Source organism: Callithrix jacchus, chromosome 14, assembly GCF_049354715.1.
Source record: "Callithrix jacchus isolate 240 chromosome 14, calJac240_pri, whole genome shotgun sequence".
Lineage (NCBI taxonomy): Eukaryota > Metazoa > Chordata > Mammalia > Primates > Cebidae > Callithrix > Callithrix jacchus.
Window position 1 is genome coordinate 41,761,545 of NC_133515.1, and position 16,564 is coordinate 41,778,108.

The 16,564-nt window shown below is 39.5% G+C and overlaps 1 protein-coding gene across 12 annotated transcripts in view; it reads left to right on the top strand.

The window, feature by feature from the left end:
- ALMS1 (ALMS1 centrosome and basal body associated protein) overlaps window positions 1-16,564 on the top strand; it is a 225,484-nt gene that overhangs the window by 203,849 nt on the left and 5,071 nt on the right. For 9 of the 12 annotated variants that reach the window (XR_013526474.1, XR_013526475.1, XM_035272302.3 and 6 more), the window contains 5 exons: window positions 11,419-11,539; window positions 12,727-12,930; window positions 13,223-13,464; window positions 14,193-14,376; window positions 15,244-15,307. Coding sequence is in view for 7 of the 12 variants with exons in the window: in XM_035272302.3 (XP_035128193.3) it covers window positions 11,419-11,539; window positions 12,727-12,930; window positions 13,223-13,464; window positions 14,193-14,376; window positions 15,244-15,307 (815 nt within the window). In the remaining 5 variants the exon portion in view is untranslated. Of the gene's footprint in view, window positions 1-11,418; window positions 11,540-12,726; window positions 12,931-13,222; window positions 13,465-14,192; window positions 14,420-15,243; window positions 15,308-16,564 lie in introns of all 12 variants that reach the window. The other 3 variants (XR_004733517.3, XR_013526473.1, XR_008476280.2) reach the window with 2 other exon arrangements.

Here is a 16,564-nt window from a genome sequence, read left to right on the forward strand (position 1 = left end):
GCATATGTATTAAGGATAGTTAACTCTTCTTGTTGCATTGATCCCTTTACCATTATGTAATGCCCTTCTTTGTCTCTTTTGATCTTTAATGGTTAAAAATCTGTTTTATCAGAAACTAGGATTGCAAACCCCTGCTTTTTTTTTTTTTCCTTTCTATCTGCTTGGTAAATATTCCTCCATCCCTTTATTTTGAACCTATGTATGTCTTTGCACGTGAATTGGGTCTCCTGATACAGCACACCAATGGGTCTTGACTCTTTATCAGATTTGCCAATCTGTGTCTTTTAACTGGGGCATTTAGCCCATTTATATTTAAGGTTAATATTTTTATGTGTGAATTTGATCCTGCCGTTTTGATGCTAGCTGGTTATTTTGCCCATTAGTTGATGCAGTTTCTTCCTAGCATTGATGATCTTTACAATTTGGTACGTTTTTGTAGTGGCTGGTACTGGCTGTTCCTTTCCATGTTTAGTGCTTCCTTCCGGAGCTCTTGTAAGGCAGGCCTGGTGGTGACAAAATCTCTCAGCATTTGCTTGTCCATAAAGAATTTAATTTCTCCTTTGCTTATGAAGCTTAGTTTGGCTGGATATGAAATTCTGGGTTGAAAGTTCTTTTCTTTAAGGATGTTGAATATTGGCCCCCACTCTCTTCTGGCTTATAGGGTTTCTGCTGAGAGATCTGCTGTTAGTCTGACGGGGTTCCCTTTGTGGGTAACCCACCCTTTCTCTCTCGCTGCCCTTAGCACTTTTTCCTTCATTTCAACCTTGGTGAATCTAATGATTATGTGTCTTGGGTTGCTCTTGTTGAAGAGTATCTTTTTTTTTTTTTTTTTTTTTTTTGAGACGGAGTTTTGCTCTTGTTACCCAGGCTGGAGTGCAATGGCACGATCTCGGCTCACCGCAACCTCCGCCTCCTAGGTTCGGGCAATTCTCCTGCCTCAGCCTCCCAAGTAGCTGGGATTACAGGCGCGTGCCACCATGCCCAGCTAATTTTTTGTATTTTTAGTAGAGACGGGTTTCACCATGTTGACCAGGATGGTCTCGATCTCTTGACCTCATGATCCACCCGCCTCGGCCTCCCAAAGTGCTGGGATTACAGGCTTGAGCCACCGCATCCAGCCAAAGAGTATCTTTTTAGTGTTCTCTGTGTTTCCTGAATATGAATGTTGGCCTAGTAGGCCTGCTAGGTTGGGGAAGTTTTCCTGGAAATATTCCTAAAGAGTGTTTTCCAGCTTGGTTTCATTCTACCCTTCACTTTCAGGTACAGCGATCAAATGTAGATTTGGTCTTTTCACATAATACCATATTTCTTGGAGGCTTTCTTCATTCCTTTTCATAGTTTTTTTCTCTAATCTTGTCTTCTCACTTTGTTTCATTTAGTTGATCTTCAGTCTCTGATATCCTTTCTTCCTTTTAATCGATTTGGCTGTTGAAACTTTGTAACTTTGTATGCTTCAGAAGTTCCCTTGCTGTGTTTTGCAACTCCATCAGGTTGTTTATGTTCTTCTCTAAACTAGTTAATCTAGATATCATTTCTTCTACCTTTTTCAAGGTTCTTAGCTTCCTGGCATTGGGTTAGAACATGCTCCTTTAGCTCAGAGCAGTTTGTTATTACCCAACTTCTGAAGCCTGCCTCTGTCCTTTCATCAAACTCATTCTCCATCCAATTTTGTTCCATTGCTGGTGAGGAGCTGTGATACCTTAAAGGAAAATGGATGTTTTGTCAGCCTTTTTGTGCTGGTTTCTTCTCATCCTTGTGGATTTATCTTCCTTTCATCTTTGAGGTCGGTGACCTTTGGATGGGATTTCTGAGTGGACTTCCTTTTTGTTGATGTTGAAACTATTTCTTTCTGTTCGTTTTCCTGCTAACAGCACCCTCTGCTGCAGTTCTGCTGGAGGTCCACTCCAGACCCTGTCTGCCTGGGAATCACCAGTGGAGACTATAGAACAGCAAAGATTGCTGCCTGTTCCTTCCTTTGGTAGCTTCATCCCAGAGGGGTACCCACCAGATGCCAGCAGAGCTCCTGTATGAGGTGTCTGTCGGCCCCTACTGGGAGGTGTCTCACAGGCACGATACATAGGGGTCAGGGAGCCACTTGAGGGTGCAGTCTGTTCCTTATCAGAGCTCAAACACTGTGTTGGGAAATCTGCTGCTCTCTTCAGAGCTGCCAGGCAGGAATGTTTAGGTCTGCTGAAGCTGTACCCACTACCACCCCTTTTCCCAGGTGTTCTGTCCCAGGAAGGTCAGGGCTTTATCAGTAAGTCCCTGATGGGCTGCTGCCTTTTTTCAGAGATGCACTGCCCAGCAAGGACATCTAGCAAAGCAGTGCTTGCAGCTGCTGAGCTCTGTTGGGCTCTGCTTAGTTCAGGTTTCCCGGCAGCTTTCCTTACACCATAGGGTTGAAACTGTCTGCTCAAGCCTTAGCAATGGTGGATGCCCCTCCCCCAACCAAATCAACAACCCAGGTTAAACTCAGACTTAACTGTTGTGCTGGCTGCAAGAATTTCAAGCCAGTGGATCTTAGCTTACTGGTTCTGTGGGGGTGGGACCCGCCGAGCCAGACCACTTGGCTCCCTGGCTTCAGCCCCTTTCCTGGGGAGTGAACAGTTCTGTCTCACTGGCATTCCAGGTGCCACTAGGATCTGAAAAAAAAAAAACAAACTGCTGCCTCAAGCTTGGTTTCTGCCCAAATGACTGCACAGTTTTGTGCTAGAAACCCAGGGCCCTGGTGGTTGTGCAGGTACTGGAGGGAATCTCCTGGTCTGTGGGTTGTGAAGACCCTGGGAAAAGCACAGTATCTGGGTGGGAGTGCAGGAAACAGTCCATAATGGCTTCCTTTGGCGAAGAGAGGGAGTTCCCTGGCCCCTTGCACTTCCTGAGTAAGGTGACACCCCACCCTGCTTCGGCTCGCACTCCTTGGGCTACACTCACTGTCCAACCAGTCCCAATGAGATGAACCAGGTTCCTCAGTTGGAAATGTGGAAATTGCCCGCCTTCTGCATGGATCTTGCTGGGAGCTGTGCACCGGAGCTGTTTCTATTCGGCCATCTTGCCTCGGGACCTCAAGAACTATAATTTTTAATTTTGCTAGTGCTTTGAATTGTATTTCTATTAGGTTTCAGATTTGCCATTTACATTTCTTCCTTTGAGAATTACCTTTGTGTATCCTTTGCCTATTTTTCTTTAAAGGTTTTTTTTCCCTATTCATTTTTGTAAACATATTTGGAGACCACTGTAGTTGTTGTTTTTTAAATTGTGTTTTATTACCTTGTTTTTTAGAGAGATGTGGTTTTGCTATGTTGCCCAGGCAGATCTCAAACTCCTGGCCTCAACCAATCTTCCCATCTTAGCCTCCTGAGTAGCTGGGACCACAGGCATGTGCCACTGTGCCTGGCTTCCTATTGATTTTTAACCATTAATTACATTGTGTTAACATTGGAATAGTATTGTTAAATACTTCTTTATTTCTGTGTTGTTGCTTAGAAACATCTTCCAACCTCAAGATTTGTTTTTAAAAATTCTCCTGCTTTATTTTTAATACTTTTTGAGGGATATGGAAGCTTTAAGCTTAAGCTTTTAATCTATGTGGAATTTTTTTACAGGTCTAAATTTATTTCCAAATTATAGCTAGTTGCCAATAAAGATTTTTAAAGAAAGTAATGTCAATAAATTAATTTATTAGAAAAATCTAATGTTCTTTTGTTAAGATAGATTCTAATCAGTTATAATTGGTAAATAATTGTCATAGTTCCTTTGAAATTTCCATTCAAAACGACTGAAATCATATATGGACACCTTATAAAAATGGAAAGACCAAAAGAGGAAATTAATTCTCACTGAAATATGAAGTTTTATTTATTAAATTTGAAACTGGATCAGATCATTTAAGTGAAAATATCTAACAGACTAGATGGATCTGACCCTATGAGGATATCATGGGTGAGATGAAGGTGTTGGAGTTATCCATGTAAAGGTGATGGTGATTCTCATAGTTATTAAAGCCAAGAGGAAACATATTTGAGAGAACACAAAGAAAAAATATATTTGGGAGAATGCAATGAAGAAATAAATATATAGGGCTACTTCCAGACCATCATTTTTGAAACCTGATAGAAAAACCTTTGGGAAACATGCTGTCTAGCTCTACCATCCTCTACAAAATTTTATGACCATTAGTCAACCTTCTAGTTTTCCCATGAGTTAATTGAATGTTTTAGTTCTTGGTTCATTTTCTTTCTGTCCAACCCAAAGCCCTGCCATTATCTGGGAAACTATTATCCCATTAGAGTTTTTTGACCTTAGTGTAATGATAATTGACCATAACAATTTCCACAGCATTTTAGCCATATATTCTTAAAATTATTATTTGAATTTTGGATTCACTCAAAATTGTCTGTTGTCTGCAATCTTTACTTATTCACATACCAAAATAAATTTTTTGAAAACCTGTTATGCAGGCATAGTACACTCTTAATTTTCTGAGGAAGATTTTCCATAGTTTTTTGATCAACCACACTGGCAGAAATAGATAGTTACCACCTGAGTTCCTGCTTCTGCAACCTTTTGTCACTAGGAATTAAATAATCAATGTTATTATTTGGACAGACACTTTGTAAGGTGAGTAAATTTTATTGAAAATATACTTGTGGTTGATCAACGCAGTTCTAGAAACTTTTCACTAGAAAAGACAGTCTTTTGGTGCCATAGAATATATTTCTCATTTTGACTCTGACCATCTTATCAATATGTATCTCTGGTCCTAAACCCGAGTGGTTGTAAATGCATTAGCATAAACTCATACCTTTAAAGGAAAAGCATCTCCCAACAGGCACCTGGCTAGCTGAAGGCCAGCAGTACCAGTCTTCCTACCTGAAGAATTGCAGTGTAGGGTCATATCAGAAAACATGGCCCTTTTCCTATGTTGGATATGTTTTTCTAAGCTCAATTTCCACTTAACAAGTAATTTTTTAATTAAAAAGTTTTTATTTCTAGGTCTATCTTATGTCTTTAATCAATAAATGCAGGAATGAGTCTCATCTAGTTGTTAATTAAACTAAAAAGTACTACAAAAATCCTGAAACATCTCTGAGATTGTGCATTTACTTTCTATTCTTAGTCTCGTATAAGACAGCAACAGGTGAGTTTGCTCTCATAATGGAAATTAAAACAGAAGCAGCCGACCAGCATATATTTCCTTCCAAGACTGTGTACAACAGAAAACCTAACCCATGGTGGCTGACAATGTCATTTAATTAATTAGGAGATACATGGGACTCTCCCACTGACTAAGGGAAGTGAACTGTTGTGGTTTACAGACAGCATATATACATTGATTCAGAAAAGAAAAAAAAGTTCTATCCCACGATGTGTCCTAAGCACAAATTGTGGGGCACAAGTGCAGGTGTGTCCATTGTGATTATTATTGTGAATCTGTGGATGGATTCAACATTACGTGGCCTGGTTCTGACAGTTTTTGCTTGACCCCAGCTCTAGAGTTCTCCATCACACCTGCAGTATCCAGTGCCCATCTTTTTGTTAGGATTGTTTGTTGTTTATTACATGAAAACAACACTGTTGATCACCTTCCATGGTTAGTCTTTTCCTGATTTCGGTAACATGGGAGATGCAGAACCATAGAGTATGATACAAGCTTTTTTCTCCAAACAATACTTCATAGTCCACATTTTTTTCAGTTTGACACAATAAACAAGTGCATTTTATGGCTTTCTTGACATATTTCACATGCCATAAACTTCACCTGTTTAAAGTGTACAGTTTAATAGGTCTTGATATAGTCATAGAATTGTGCAACCATCACCATAATCTAACTTTAGAACATTTTAAACACCCTCCAGAAAATTTATAAACATTAACAGTCTTCATTTACCCAACCTCCCACCTCTGCCACAGCCTGCAGGCAACCACTAATTACCTTTCGTATAAATGGAATCACACAGTCTTTTGTGATTGACTTTATTCACTTAACATAGTATGTTCAAGGTTCATCCGCATCAAGTGTTCATTCCTTTTAATGGCCAAAGACCATTCCATTGTATGAATATACCACATTGTTTGTATCTATTCATCAGTTCATAGACATTTGTGTTATTTCTATTTTTTAACTATTATGAACAAAACTGCTATGAACAGTCATGTAAGTTTTTTTTTTTTTTGAAGGCATGTGTTTTCATTTCTCTTGGGTATATACCTAGGAGTGGAATTAATCATATGACAACTCTATGTTTAACTATTTGAGGAACCGCCAGACTTTTCCACAATGACAGCATTTTACATTCCCACCAGCTGTATGGGAGGGTTTTCTCCACATCCTAATAACACTTGTTTTTGTCTCTCTTTGATTGTCATCTTCCTGCAGGGCTGGATAATTTTATTGTGTTGAGAATTTATTCTTAGACTGATTTCTGTTTTTAAATGTTTACCTTTTCATAGGTAAGAATTACTCAATGAAAAAGAATTTGAAATGAAAACGGAAACATTTCAAGGCTCCTCATATAATCCAGTGTAATTTGTTTTTTTCCCACTCTGTGGTATGCACCATGACTGCTTGTGCAGAATGTTTACAGAACCTCAGGCTTCGAAGGAACCATAGGAGTCCTGTGGTCCTACCCACTACCATCAACAATTCTGCTGCATCTGCAGCAAATGGCAGGCCACCCTCTAGTAGCTCTACCTCTCATGTGCTGCTTTTGTGTCAGTCAGTTCCATTTGCCTAAGGCTCCAGTTATCAAAGGCTTTGACTTAGATCCAATATCTCCTTGCATTGGAATACCTGGCTCTGCCCTCAGAGCTGCTCTCTGAAGGCACGGGTAACAGGCCTACCTCTCTGCCTCTGGGGCCCCCACCTCCTTTCCTTATGTGTTTTTTCTCAGGTCTTCACTCCATGAACTGTTCTGCATGGGCCGTGGTTTCTACTGTCCTTTCTGAGTTTGGCAGCTCCCTGGGTGTAAGTTTGTTGGTATCTTATTCTTAAACATGTCCCTCTCAACTAAACTTCGGGTGCTTCGGGTGGTGAGAGCGTGTTGACTGACACAACTTGTCACCTTCCTTTCAGTGACTGGACCATGTCTGTGACCTAACATATTTTATTCCTGTTGAACTCCTTAAATCTTTACTGCCACACGCTTCCCCACAAGTTTTTGTTTTGTTTATTCATTTCTTGAACTGATAATACAGTACAACCACATAGTACAAAATATTTGATCAAGAGTGTCCTTCTTAATCCTGTTCCCCAGCACCCAGCACTCCTTTCCAGAGGCATACAATAAAATTTCATCCATTTTAAGTGTTCAGAGTTGTATAGTCATCACCACAATCCAGTTTTAGAACGTTTCTGTCACTACCAAAAGGTCCCTTGTGCCTCTTTACAGTCAATCCTGGTTCCCAGCCCCAGGCAACCCCTCTTCTGCCTTCTGCCTCTTCTGGAGATTTTATATACACAGCATCAGATGTGGTCTTTTGCATCTGCCTTTTTTTGTTAACAATGATTTCAGGGTTCTTCCATGTTGTATGTCTCAGTGGTTCCTTTTTGTTGCTGAATAGTATTCTGTTTTTTGGATATACCATATTTTGCTTATCTTTCAGTTGATGGACCTTTGGATTGTTTGATTTTTTTTGGATAATGTGAATGCTGCTATTAACATTTGTGCAAAAGTTTTGTGTGGGCATACATTTTCATTTCTTTGGGGTTTTTACTCCGGAGTGAAATTGCTAGGTCATAGGATAGGTTTACGTTTAACTTTTTAAGAAATTGCCAAAGTATTTTCAAAAGTGGCTGTATCATTTTACATTCTTGCTTGCAATGTGTGAGGGTTTCAATTTCTCCACTTCCTTGTCAACACTTGCTATGGTCCACCTTTTTGTTTATAGCCATTCTAGTGGGTATGAAATGGTATCTTATTGTGAGTTTAATTTGAATTTTCCTAATGACTGATGATGTTGAACATCTTTTCGTGTGTTTATTGGCCACTCTTGTATATTCTTTGATGAAGTGTCTTTTTAAATCTTTGGCTTATTTTAAAATTAGGTTATCTTCCTACTGAGTTGAAAAAGCTCTCTATATACTCTGATTAAAAGTCCTTTATCAGATGCAATTTTGTAAATAATTTCTCCCAGGCTATGGCTTGACCTTTTAATTTAAAACAGTGTCTTTTGAAGTGCAAATGGTTTTAATACAGTAATGATGAAGTCCAGTTTAAACTACTTTTCTTGTATGGATTGTGGACTGTACTTGGGGTGTTATATTCAAGAACTGTTTGCCTAACCAAAGTCACAAAGATTTTCTCCTATGTTTTTTATTAAAAGTTTATTGTTTTACTTATGTTTAGGTCTACCATCCATTTTTAGCACATTTTTGTGTACAGTGTGTTGTCTAAACTTATCTCTTTGAACAGGGATATTTAATTGTCCCAGCATCATTTATTCAAAATAGTATTATTTTCTCCAGTTAGTTGCTTTGGCCCCTTTGTTGAACACTAGTTGATCACATATGTAAGGTTTCATTTGGAATTTTCATTCTGTTCCATTGATTGATTTGTCTATGTCTGTTATCCTTTTTTTTCTTTTTTTTTTTTTTTTTTTTGAGATGGAGTCTGGCTCTGTCACCCAGGCTGGAGTGCAGTGGCGCGATCTCAGCTCACTGCAACCTCCGCCTCTTGCGTTGAAGTGATTCTTCTTCCTCAGCCTCCTAAGTAGCTGGGACTACAGGCGCACTAATTTTTGTATTTTTAGTAGAGACAGGGTTTCACCATATTGGCCAGGCTGGTCTCAAGTTCCTGACCTCGTGATTCCCTTGCCTCGGCCTCCCAAAGTGCTGGGATTACAAGCCTGAGCTACTGCGCCCAGCCAGTTTGTATCCTTCTATCAACACAATGCCTTGATTTGATTTGTGATATAACTTTATAAGATTTGAAATCAGGAAATGTAAGTCCTCTACTTTTCTTTTTTTTTTTCCAATAACTTTTGGCCCTTGTGGTCCTTGCCATTCCCATATAAAGTTGAGATCACCTTGCAAATTTCGTCAAAAATCCTTGCTGGAATTTTGATAGAGATTGTGTAGAATCTACAGATTCATTTGGGGATAATTGCCATCCTAACAATTTTGAGACTTCCAATCCATGTATGGTGAATAGATCTCTGATCTCTCCCAGCAATGTTTTCTAGTTTTTAATGTGCAAACCTTGCACTTCTCTTGTTAACTTTATTCCTAAATATTTTATTCTTTTTGATGCTATTGTGAGTGAGATTGTTAATTTTATTTTTAAGTTTACTTGCTAGAATATAGGAATACAGTTGATTTTTTTATCTTATTAATCTTGCAGTCTGCAACCTGGCTGAATTTGTTTATTAATTCTAATTCTTTGTGGATTTCTTAGTATTTTTTACAGAGAAGATCTTGCCATTCGTAAATAAAACCAGTTTCACTTCTTCCTTTCAATCTGGATTCTTTTCTTTCAGAGACATTTTATAAATAAAAAAGCAAACACCAACATGTACTTTTTACCTTTTTTAGTACCTAACATGCTTTCTTCCTCTCTTTTATAGCTACAGAGAAGGTATAATGTATTTTATATCAGTTACTTCTTTTTCATGTTCCTTTCTTTTAAGGAAAAAAATAAAAAGATTTTTTTAACAACATGGTAGTCTCTAGTTTTATATTTTACTATCTAAATCATCTGTTCTTTCTGAAATGCAGGTTTTGTTTCCTTTTCTAGATGGGCAGACTGACACAAAGAGGTTGTAGCTTGCCTAATAAAGGAAAGACCTGAAACTGGCCTTGTTTGGAATCCAGACAAAGAGGTTTTTTTTTTTCCTGCATCAGAGTTGCTGCCATTTCTCCTGCCTAATGAACAGACTGTTAAAATTACCCCTACTAAACATGCACTGATTTAGCCCATCATTCCTGTTATCATTTGGGATCCTGACAGAGGCCCTCCTTTATGTGTATTGTATGGAAATTCTCCTGCTTTCCATACCTCCAAGACACTGATGTGTAAAATCTTAAGGAGTAGCCAGCACCAAATCCAGTGATTGCACACAGTAATTGCTTAGTAACTATTTGTTGTCAAACGCAAGATGTACCACTCAGTGAAGACATCTCTCTGTGTTGAAATTATATTTGGGTAAGGTTAGTTCAACCAGTTATGGTTCTATCAACTTGTATTATCATCCAGTCCATATAACTCCATCTTGTCCTCAAAGATGCCATGAAATGTTTTGGCATTTTGTCCAAATCTATGTATAGAATGCTACATGTTCTTTTGTTTCACCAGTAAAATGACCTTATCAGCTAGAGAAAACAAGGCTAACCTGGCAGGGCATGCTCTGCCTGCCTGACTGAGCCTGGCTTAAATGTGCTCATCTTTTTTTCATCAGTTCCTTGCAAATTGTTCAATTTGTGATCCATCCTAAATTGTACATGTCATCAATGTTCAGCCCACTAATTTGCAATACCTACCTTTCTGAAAATCAAAGTGTTTCCTTTCTTCAAATGTCTAACATAGATCTTCCTCTCCAAAATTCTGTTACAAATTTGTTTATAACTCTGGAATATGGTTTATCTAGTTTGAGGGATCAGATATGCTCAGTTTCCTATCTTCACCCAGGCTTTAATTTACCTCCACCAGACCTGCCTAAGTAGAAAATTCCCTGGCATTTATTCAAAATATAGATGCCCAGACCCACCCCCGCCCCAGAGATTCCAATTCATTATTCTGGGTTAGCTTCTCTCTGTCCTTGGACATATTAACAATTAACAAGTTTAAGAAATACTATTTTACACTATAGTATTTGTTCAGCTATATCTTGTTAATTTTTTTGTCATCCACCAACATTGCACCATCAGCTGCAATCCTTGAAACTGCCTTCATTGCTCTCCTTGCTCTGAACATAATTAAAAGGCCTTTGGGACTCTCTAATACTTTTTGCAATACACTGCTCATCAGGACATCTCATGAGCCTTGCGGGTCTTTGCTGTTTGTCTTAGTATATGTGTCTGAGTCTGCCTTTAATTGGAGAGCAATTTCTTCAGCTCATCACTTTTTTTAGCTATCTCCAGGCCTCTTTATATCACATGAAAATTATGTGCAGGTGTCACTTCAGAATTTCATTCTGAAGATGCATCAGACTAATGTTTAGCTAGCATTCTCTTCAGAGTTTTTCCAAGCCCAGTGAAAATAGCCAGGCTTTTTTCATCTTACCACCTTACAACAGCTGAAGTCCTATACAACATTCTCCTCCCTATCACGGATACAAGGCAGCATGTTCACATTATCTCAAGCTTCCTCTAAATGCATCTCAACAGTTTGAATTGGATTAGAAAGAGGACTTGTTGGCTTATCCTGTGGGTAACTGTGACATTGACTGTAGGTAATAATAACAAGATTTCTTTTATTTTTCTAGGTAGAAAACCATGTGATTTCTTCTGACTCTATTTCCTCTTCTGTCAGTAGTTTCCTGAGCTCGAACTCTACTCTTTGCAACAAGCAAAATGTACACATGTTAAACAAGGGCATACAAGCAGGTAATTACTTGACTCTAAACTTTTTCATTGAAATAAATTGAAATAGCTCTTAAACATGTAAGATACACAGCCTCAATCATAATAAAGGGCATGAAGATAAAACTATATCCAACCGCCAATTTTCCTCGTATCAGATTGGCAAAAATTCAAGTTTGATGGCAAGTTTGTGGGCAAGAGTGTAGGGAAATGGATTCCCTTGTATATTCCAGTAGGAGTAGAAGTTGATTCACTGCGAGAGGTAATTTGACAGTTCCTATCAAAATTAGTTTCAGCATTTTTACTTTTGAAATGGACTCTATAGATACACTATGCATATGTGGAATTTAACCTATAGATAATACTTGCATATATGCAAAATAGTGTACAAAAGTAACCACAGAAACATTATTTGTTATAGCAGGGGATTAAAATGAATTTAGTTGTCCCTGAATAGTTTAATGACTACATAAATTATTGTCTATCTAGATAGTGAATGAAATTCTACATAGAATGAGGAAGCTCTCTCTGTACTAATCTCTCTCTGTACTTGGAGAAAGATCTCCAAGGCATATAATTGATTTTAAGAAAAGGTACAGAACAGTGTATAGTACACTGCAATATAAATTTTTTTTAAATAACAGAAAGAGATTGCTTAAATGTGCAAAATGAATTCTCTGGGACCATATGGGGCTGTGAACAGAGTAAATGGAGACCAGAAGTGGAAAGGAGAATTTTTAGTGATTGCCTTTCTATACCTTTTGGTTTCACAAAATAAAAGTAAATAAACTTTTATCTTGATTTGTTTCTTCCCCTCAAATCCTGTCTTTACTTCTGTTAACCTCTTCCTTACCTGGGTGACTGCCAAAAGGACTCTAAGTATTTATTGTCTTTCTCACTTGGGATCAGAGCTGAAATCCTTTACCCTTTGAACCCATATTCATTCTTCTTTCCCTCTAACACCTAAAATTACTTACAAATAAAAACGCTTTCTTTTTTCTTCTTCCTCTTTTCCCTTCCAACTCTCCCCTGTCCTCCCTTTTAATCTCTCTCTCTCTCTCTCTCTTCCTATCCCTCCATCCCACACAAAGGCATTGCATTTTTGAAGCATTAAAAAGGGTTTACTTACTTACTTGAATAAACCTTATTCACCTGAATAAATCAACTCAGCCTCAAGGCTACTCCCAGACACCTGCGATCCTTCCCCTCAGGTAACTTGGAGATTGTGAATGGTGCCAAAAAAAACACTCGAGATGTTGGGATGACTTTCCCAACCCCAAGTTCCAGTGAGGCTAAATTGGAAGATGACAGTGATGTGACTTCTTGGTCAGAAGAAAAACATGAAGAGAAAATGCTCTTTACCACTTATCCTGTGGACAGAAAGTTAAAAAGGAACAAGGAGAATTCCCATGAAGGTCAGTTTCTCATTTAAGATCTTGTAGTAGAGAAACTAGTGAATTTCAAGTCCCCTGTGATGCTGACTCTGTGTTTCCAAGTGACTCTGTGTAGACCCCACCTACCCCCAGCCAACACCTTGTCAGGTTTTCAGCACTGCAGTTACACAGTCATCCCTGCAGTGAAGCCAGACTCAAGGGCACCCTGTGGCTGCCAACAGCTGAGACCCCTGAGAGTCTGTCCTTGATGAGAGTTGGATAGGGCTATAAAAAATGAAAAATCTTTTTTTCATCTAAAAACTATTTATTGCAGGAGTTTCCTGGTTTGTTCCCGTGGAAAACGTGGAGTCTGGATCAAAGAAGGAAAACATGCCCAAGATGTGTGGCCCTGGCGTCTCCTGGTTTGAACCATTAACCAAGACCAAGCCCTGGAGGGAGCCACTGCGGGAGCAGAACTGGCAGGGGCAGCACCTGGATGGTCGGGGCTCCCTGGCAGGCCCACGCAGAGAGGATGGCAGAGATACACTGAAGCCATTTGTGAGAGCAACCCTGCAGGTGCAGTGACACTGACTTAACTTTAGCCCTACCTGTAGGGAGAAGAAGGGCAAGGCACAGGGATCCTCCTTCTGTGACTTGGCAAGCTGAGGTTTAGGCCTGAGACCCTCTTTCCCGGCACCTGTTTTCACACATGAGAGCTGGGTTTCTCATCATTCATCAAAGGCTGCCTTACTCTTAACCATTCTAGATGGTACATCACCTGACTCAGGATCTGGGGTCAAAGCCACAGGAGGGAGGATTTGCAGCTTTGCTCATCGGGTTTGTGGGTCCCTGTATGTGGAAGGTCCAGAGGCCTGAGGCTTGTGGAGCCTTATGGGCGTTCCTCCAATTCCACAACTCCTGTTCCTGCTCCATGCGGGATTTAAAGGAAACCAAGTCTCTTCTTATATGTCCCTTGGGGGATAAAGGAAATGTTATTTAATGATATATTTGTTCAAATAGATCTTTAAAATAGCAGTATGGGAGAGCTGTATTGCATTGACATTTGGGAGAGTTATAATTGCCATAGTCTTAATTCCTGGCCTTGCTGAAGGCCCGTCTTTGATCTCTACAGGTTCCCTGCTGGAGTCCTCCCTACAGAGAGGTGTCCAAGGATTGTCTAGAAATTTTCTCAGCATTTGAATCAGGCTTCCTCAAACCTCTTGGGCAGGTGGTGTTTTTCTAGGCATTTGGAGATTGCATCATTAATGTGAGGCTTGGCATTTTCTTTTTTTTTTTTTCTTTAGGAATCACTTCAGCTTCACAGACCTGACTTCATCTCCCGCTCTGGGGAGCGGATAAAGCGCCTAAAGTTAATAGTCCAGGAGAGGAAGCTGCAGAGCATGTTACAGAGTGAGCGGGATGCTCTGTTCAACATTGACAGGGAACAGCAGAGCCACCAGAACTGTATGCGCCCACTGCCCAAGAGAGGTACCCCCTGACTGTTCACTTTTCTGTGAGTGGAATAGAGAAGGTAAGGTCTGTTGCTGTGTTGCAGAGATCTACTAAAGGCCAAGCTAGGTCAGTTACATGGGCTGACAGCAACCTTTTGCTTGCCAAGACTCAAACCTTCTTAGCTCGCAGAACCTGCCCAACTTAGTTGTCAGCACATTCATGATCTAAATAAGCCGAGTTACCCTAGCCTGGTCACTGCATCTTAAACCAGCCCTGGATCTCTGAGCAAGTTAGTTCCAAAAGTATATTATTTTACTGAAAGATGGGGCTGATTCCAGGCTTGTCTATCTCTTAGGATGGTAATAATAATAATAATAATAAACACATAGTCCTTATATCTTGCCCAGGCACTGTTTACATTTAGCACTTATAACACTCTCGATAGGTGCTATTACTATCTCTACTTTATAGTGAGAAAACTGAATCAAAGGGAGATTAAGTACCTCTCCTAAGATGACATACCTAGTAAGTAAAAGCTAAGATTTGAACCCAGGTGCGCAGCTCGGGAGTCTGCCTTCTTAACAATTATGATAAGCAGGTCTTGATAAAACAATGAAAGCTGTGAAAACTACAAAGCACTACCTAATTCTTTCATCCAATCTTCCCTAATAACTGGCCATTTTTTTAATTCAAAGTCTAGTCTGTGCTACAGAATGTTAGGTCCTCAGGGCCTTAGGCTGCTGTCCCTGTTACCCTAGTCTTGCCTTGGTCCTTGCTCCCCACCCAGTCTTGCCAGCTCAGGGTAGGGGCACCAAGTCCTGGAAGCTCCCTCTCCCAGCTCTTGCACCACACCCTCCTGGTTTAAATCACTGTCCACTGAAAACCCCTTCTTCTCTTACTTAGTCTTCCTGGCTGCCCAGAAGAACAAGCCCATCAGCAAGAAGGAAATGATTCAGCGGTCCAAACGGTAAGACCAAGAGAACAAGAGTATGTATAGAAGTATAAACCAGGCCACCAAGTTGTCAGGAGCTCTGGCTTGTACCTAGAATAAGGGTGTTATGCTCAAGTTTAAACATCATGAGAAAGTTGTGAGAGTCATTTCTCACTTATGGCACTGAAAAAAAATTAGCACATCGTAGTATGAATGACTCACATGCAAAAGATGAAAAGAAATCCCCACTAATTTGCATGTCTTAGTCAGGCTTCTCTGTATTAGAAACCTAAATGTAAATAAAGAATATTTTAGGCCAGGCACGGTGGCTGACATCTGTAATCCCAGCACTTTGGGAGGCTGAGGCAGGTGGATCATTTGAAGTCAGGAGTTGAAGACCAGCCTGACCAACGTGGTGAAACCCCATTTCTACTAAAAGTGCAAAAATTAGCTGGGCGTGGTGGTGCACGCCTGTAATCCTAGCTACTTGGGAGGCTGAGTGGGGAGGACCGTTTGAACCTCGGTGGCGGAGATTCCAGTGAGCTTAGATGGTACCACTTTATTCCAGTCTGGGCAACAGAGCGAGACTCCGTGTCAAAAAAAGAAAAAGATTATTTTAAAATAAAATTAAATGTATATTTGGGCCATACCTTTTATCTTAGCAATCCCATTTCTAGGAATTGATCCAATAGGGTGAGAAAGAACAGTGTTCTCCAGAACACTTTAAGTTAAACTTTTTTTAAATTAAATTTTTAAAGCATATGAGCACTGTGACCATTTGTGGTCTTTAAAAATAAGTATTTGTGCTTACGTAGATGTGTATACTTTTATATGCATAGAATATTCCTGGAAGACAGAAAAAACTGATAATACTGATTGCCTTTGGAAAGGAGAACTGATGTAGTAATGATGTAGTAGATTTTTTGACTTTTTATAATTTTTTAATTTTGTGCCATGACAAACGAACATTAGCTACTCATTAATTAATTAATTTGAGTGTTGGGTATGGTGGTACATTTCTGTATCCTACCTACTCAGGAGTCTTAGGTGAGAGGATCTCTTAAGCCCAGGAATTTGAGACTGCATTGAGCTATGATCACACCATTATACTTGGCCTGGGTAACAGACTGAGACTCTGTATCTAAAAAATAACAAATAAATTTTGAAAAAATTAATTCATTTATTGATCGTGAGAATGCCAGAGAATAAGTTAAAGTTGACTTTTTCAGGCGTTCCTTGGAGACTTGCTTTAATAAGAATAGTTTCTTTTTTGGCATAATCCTTCTGAAGTAA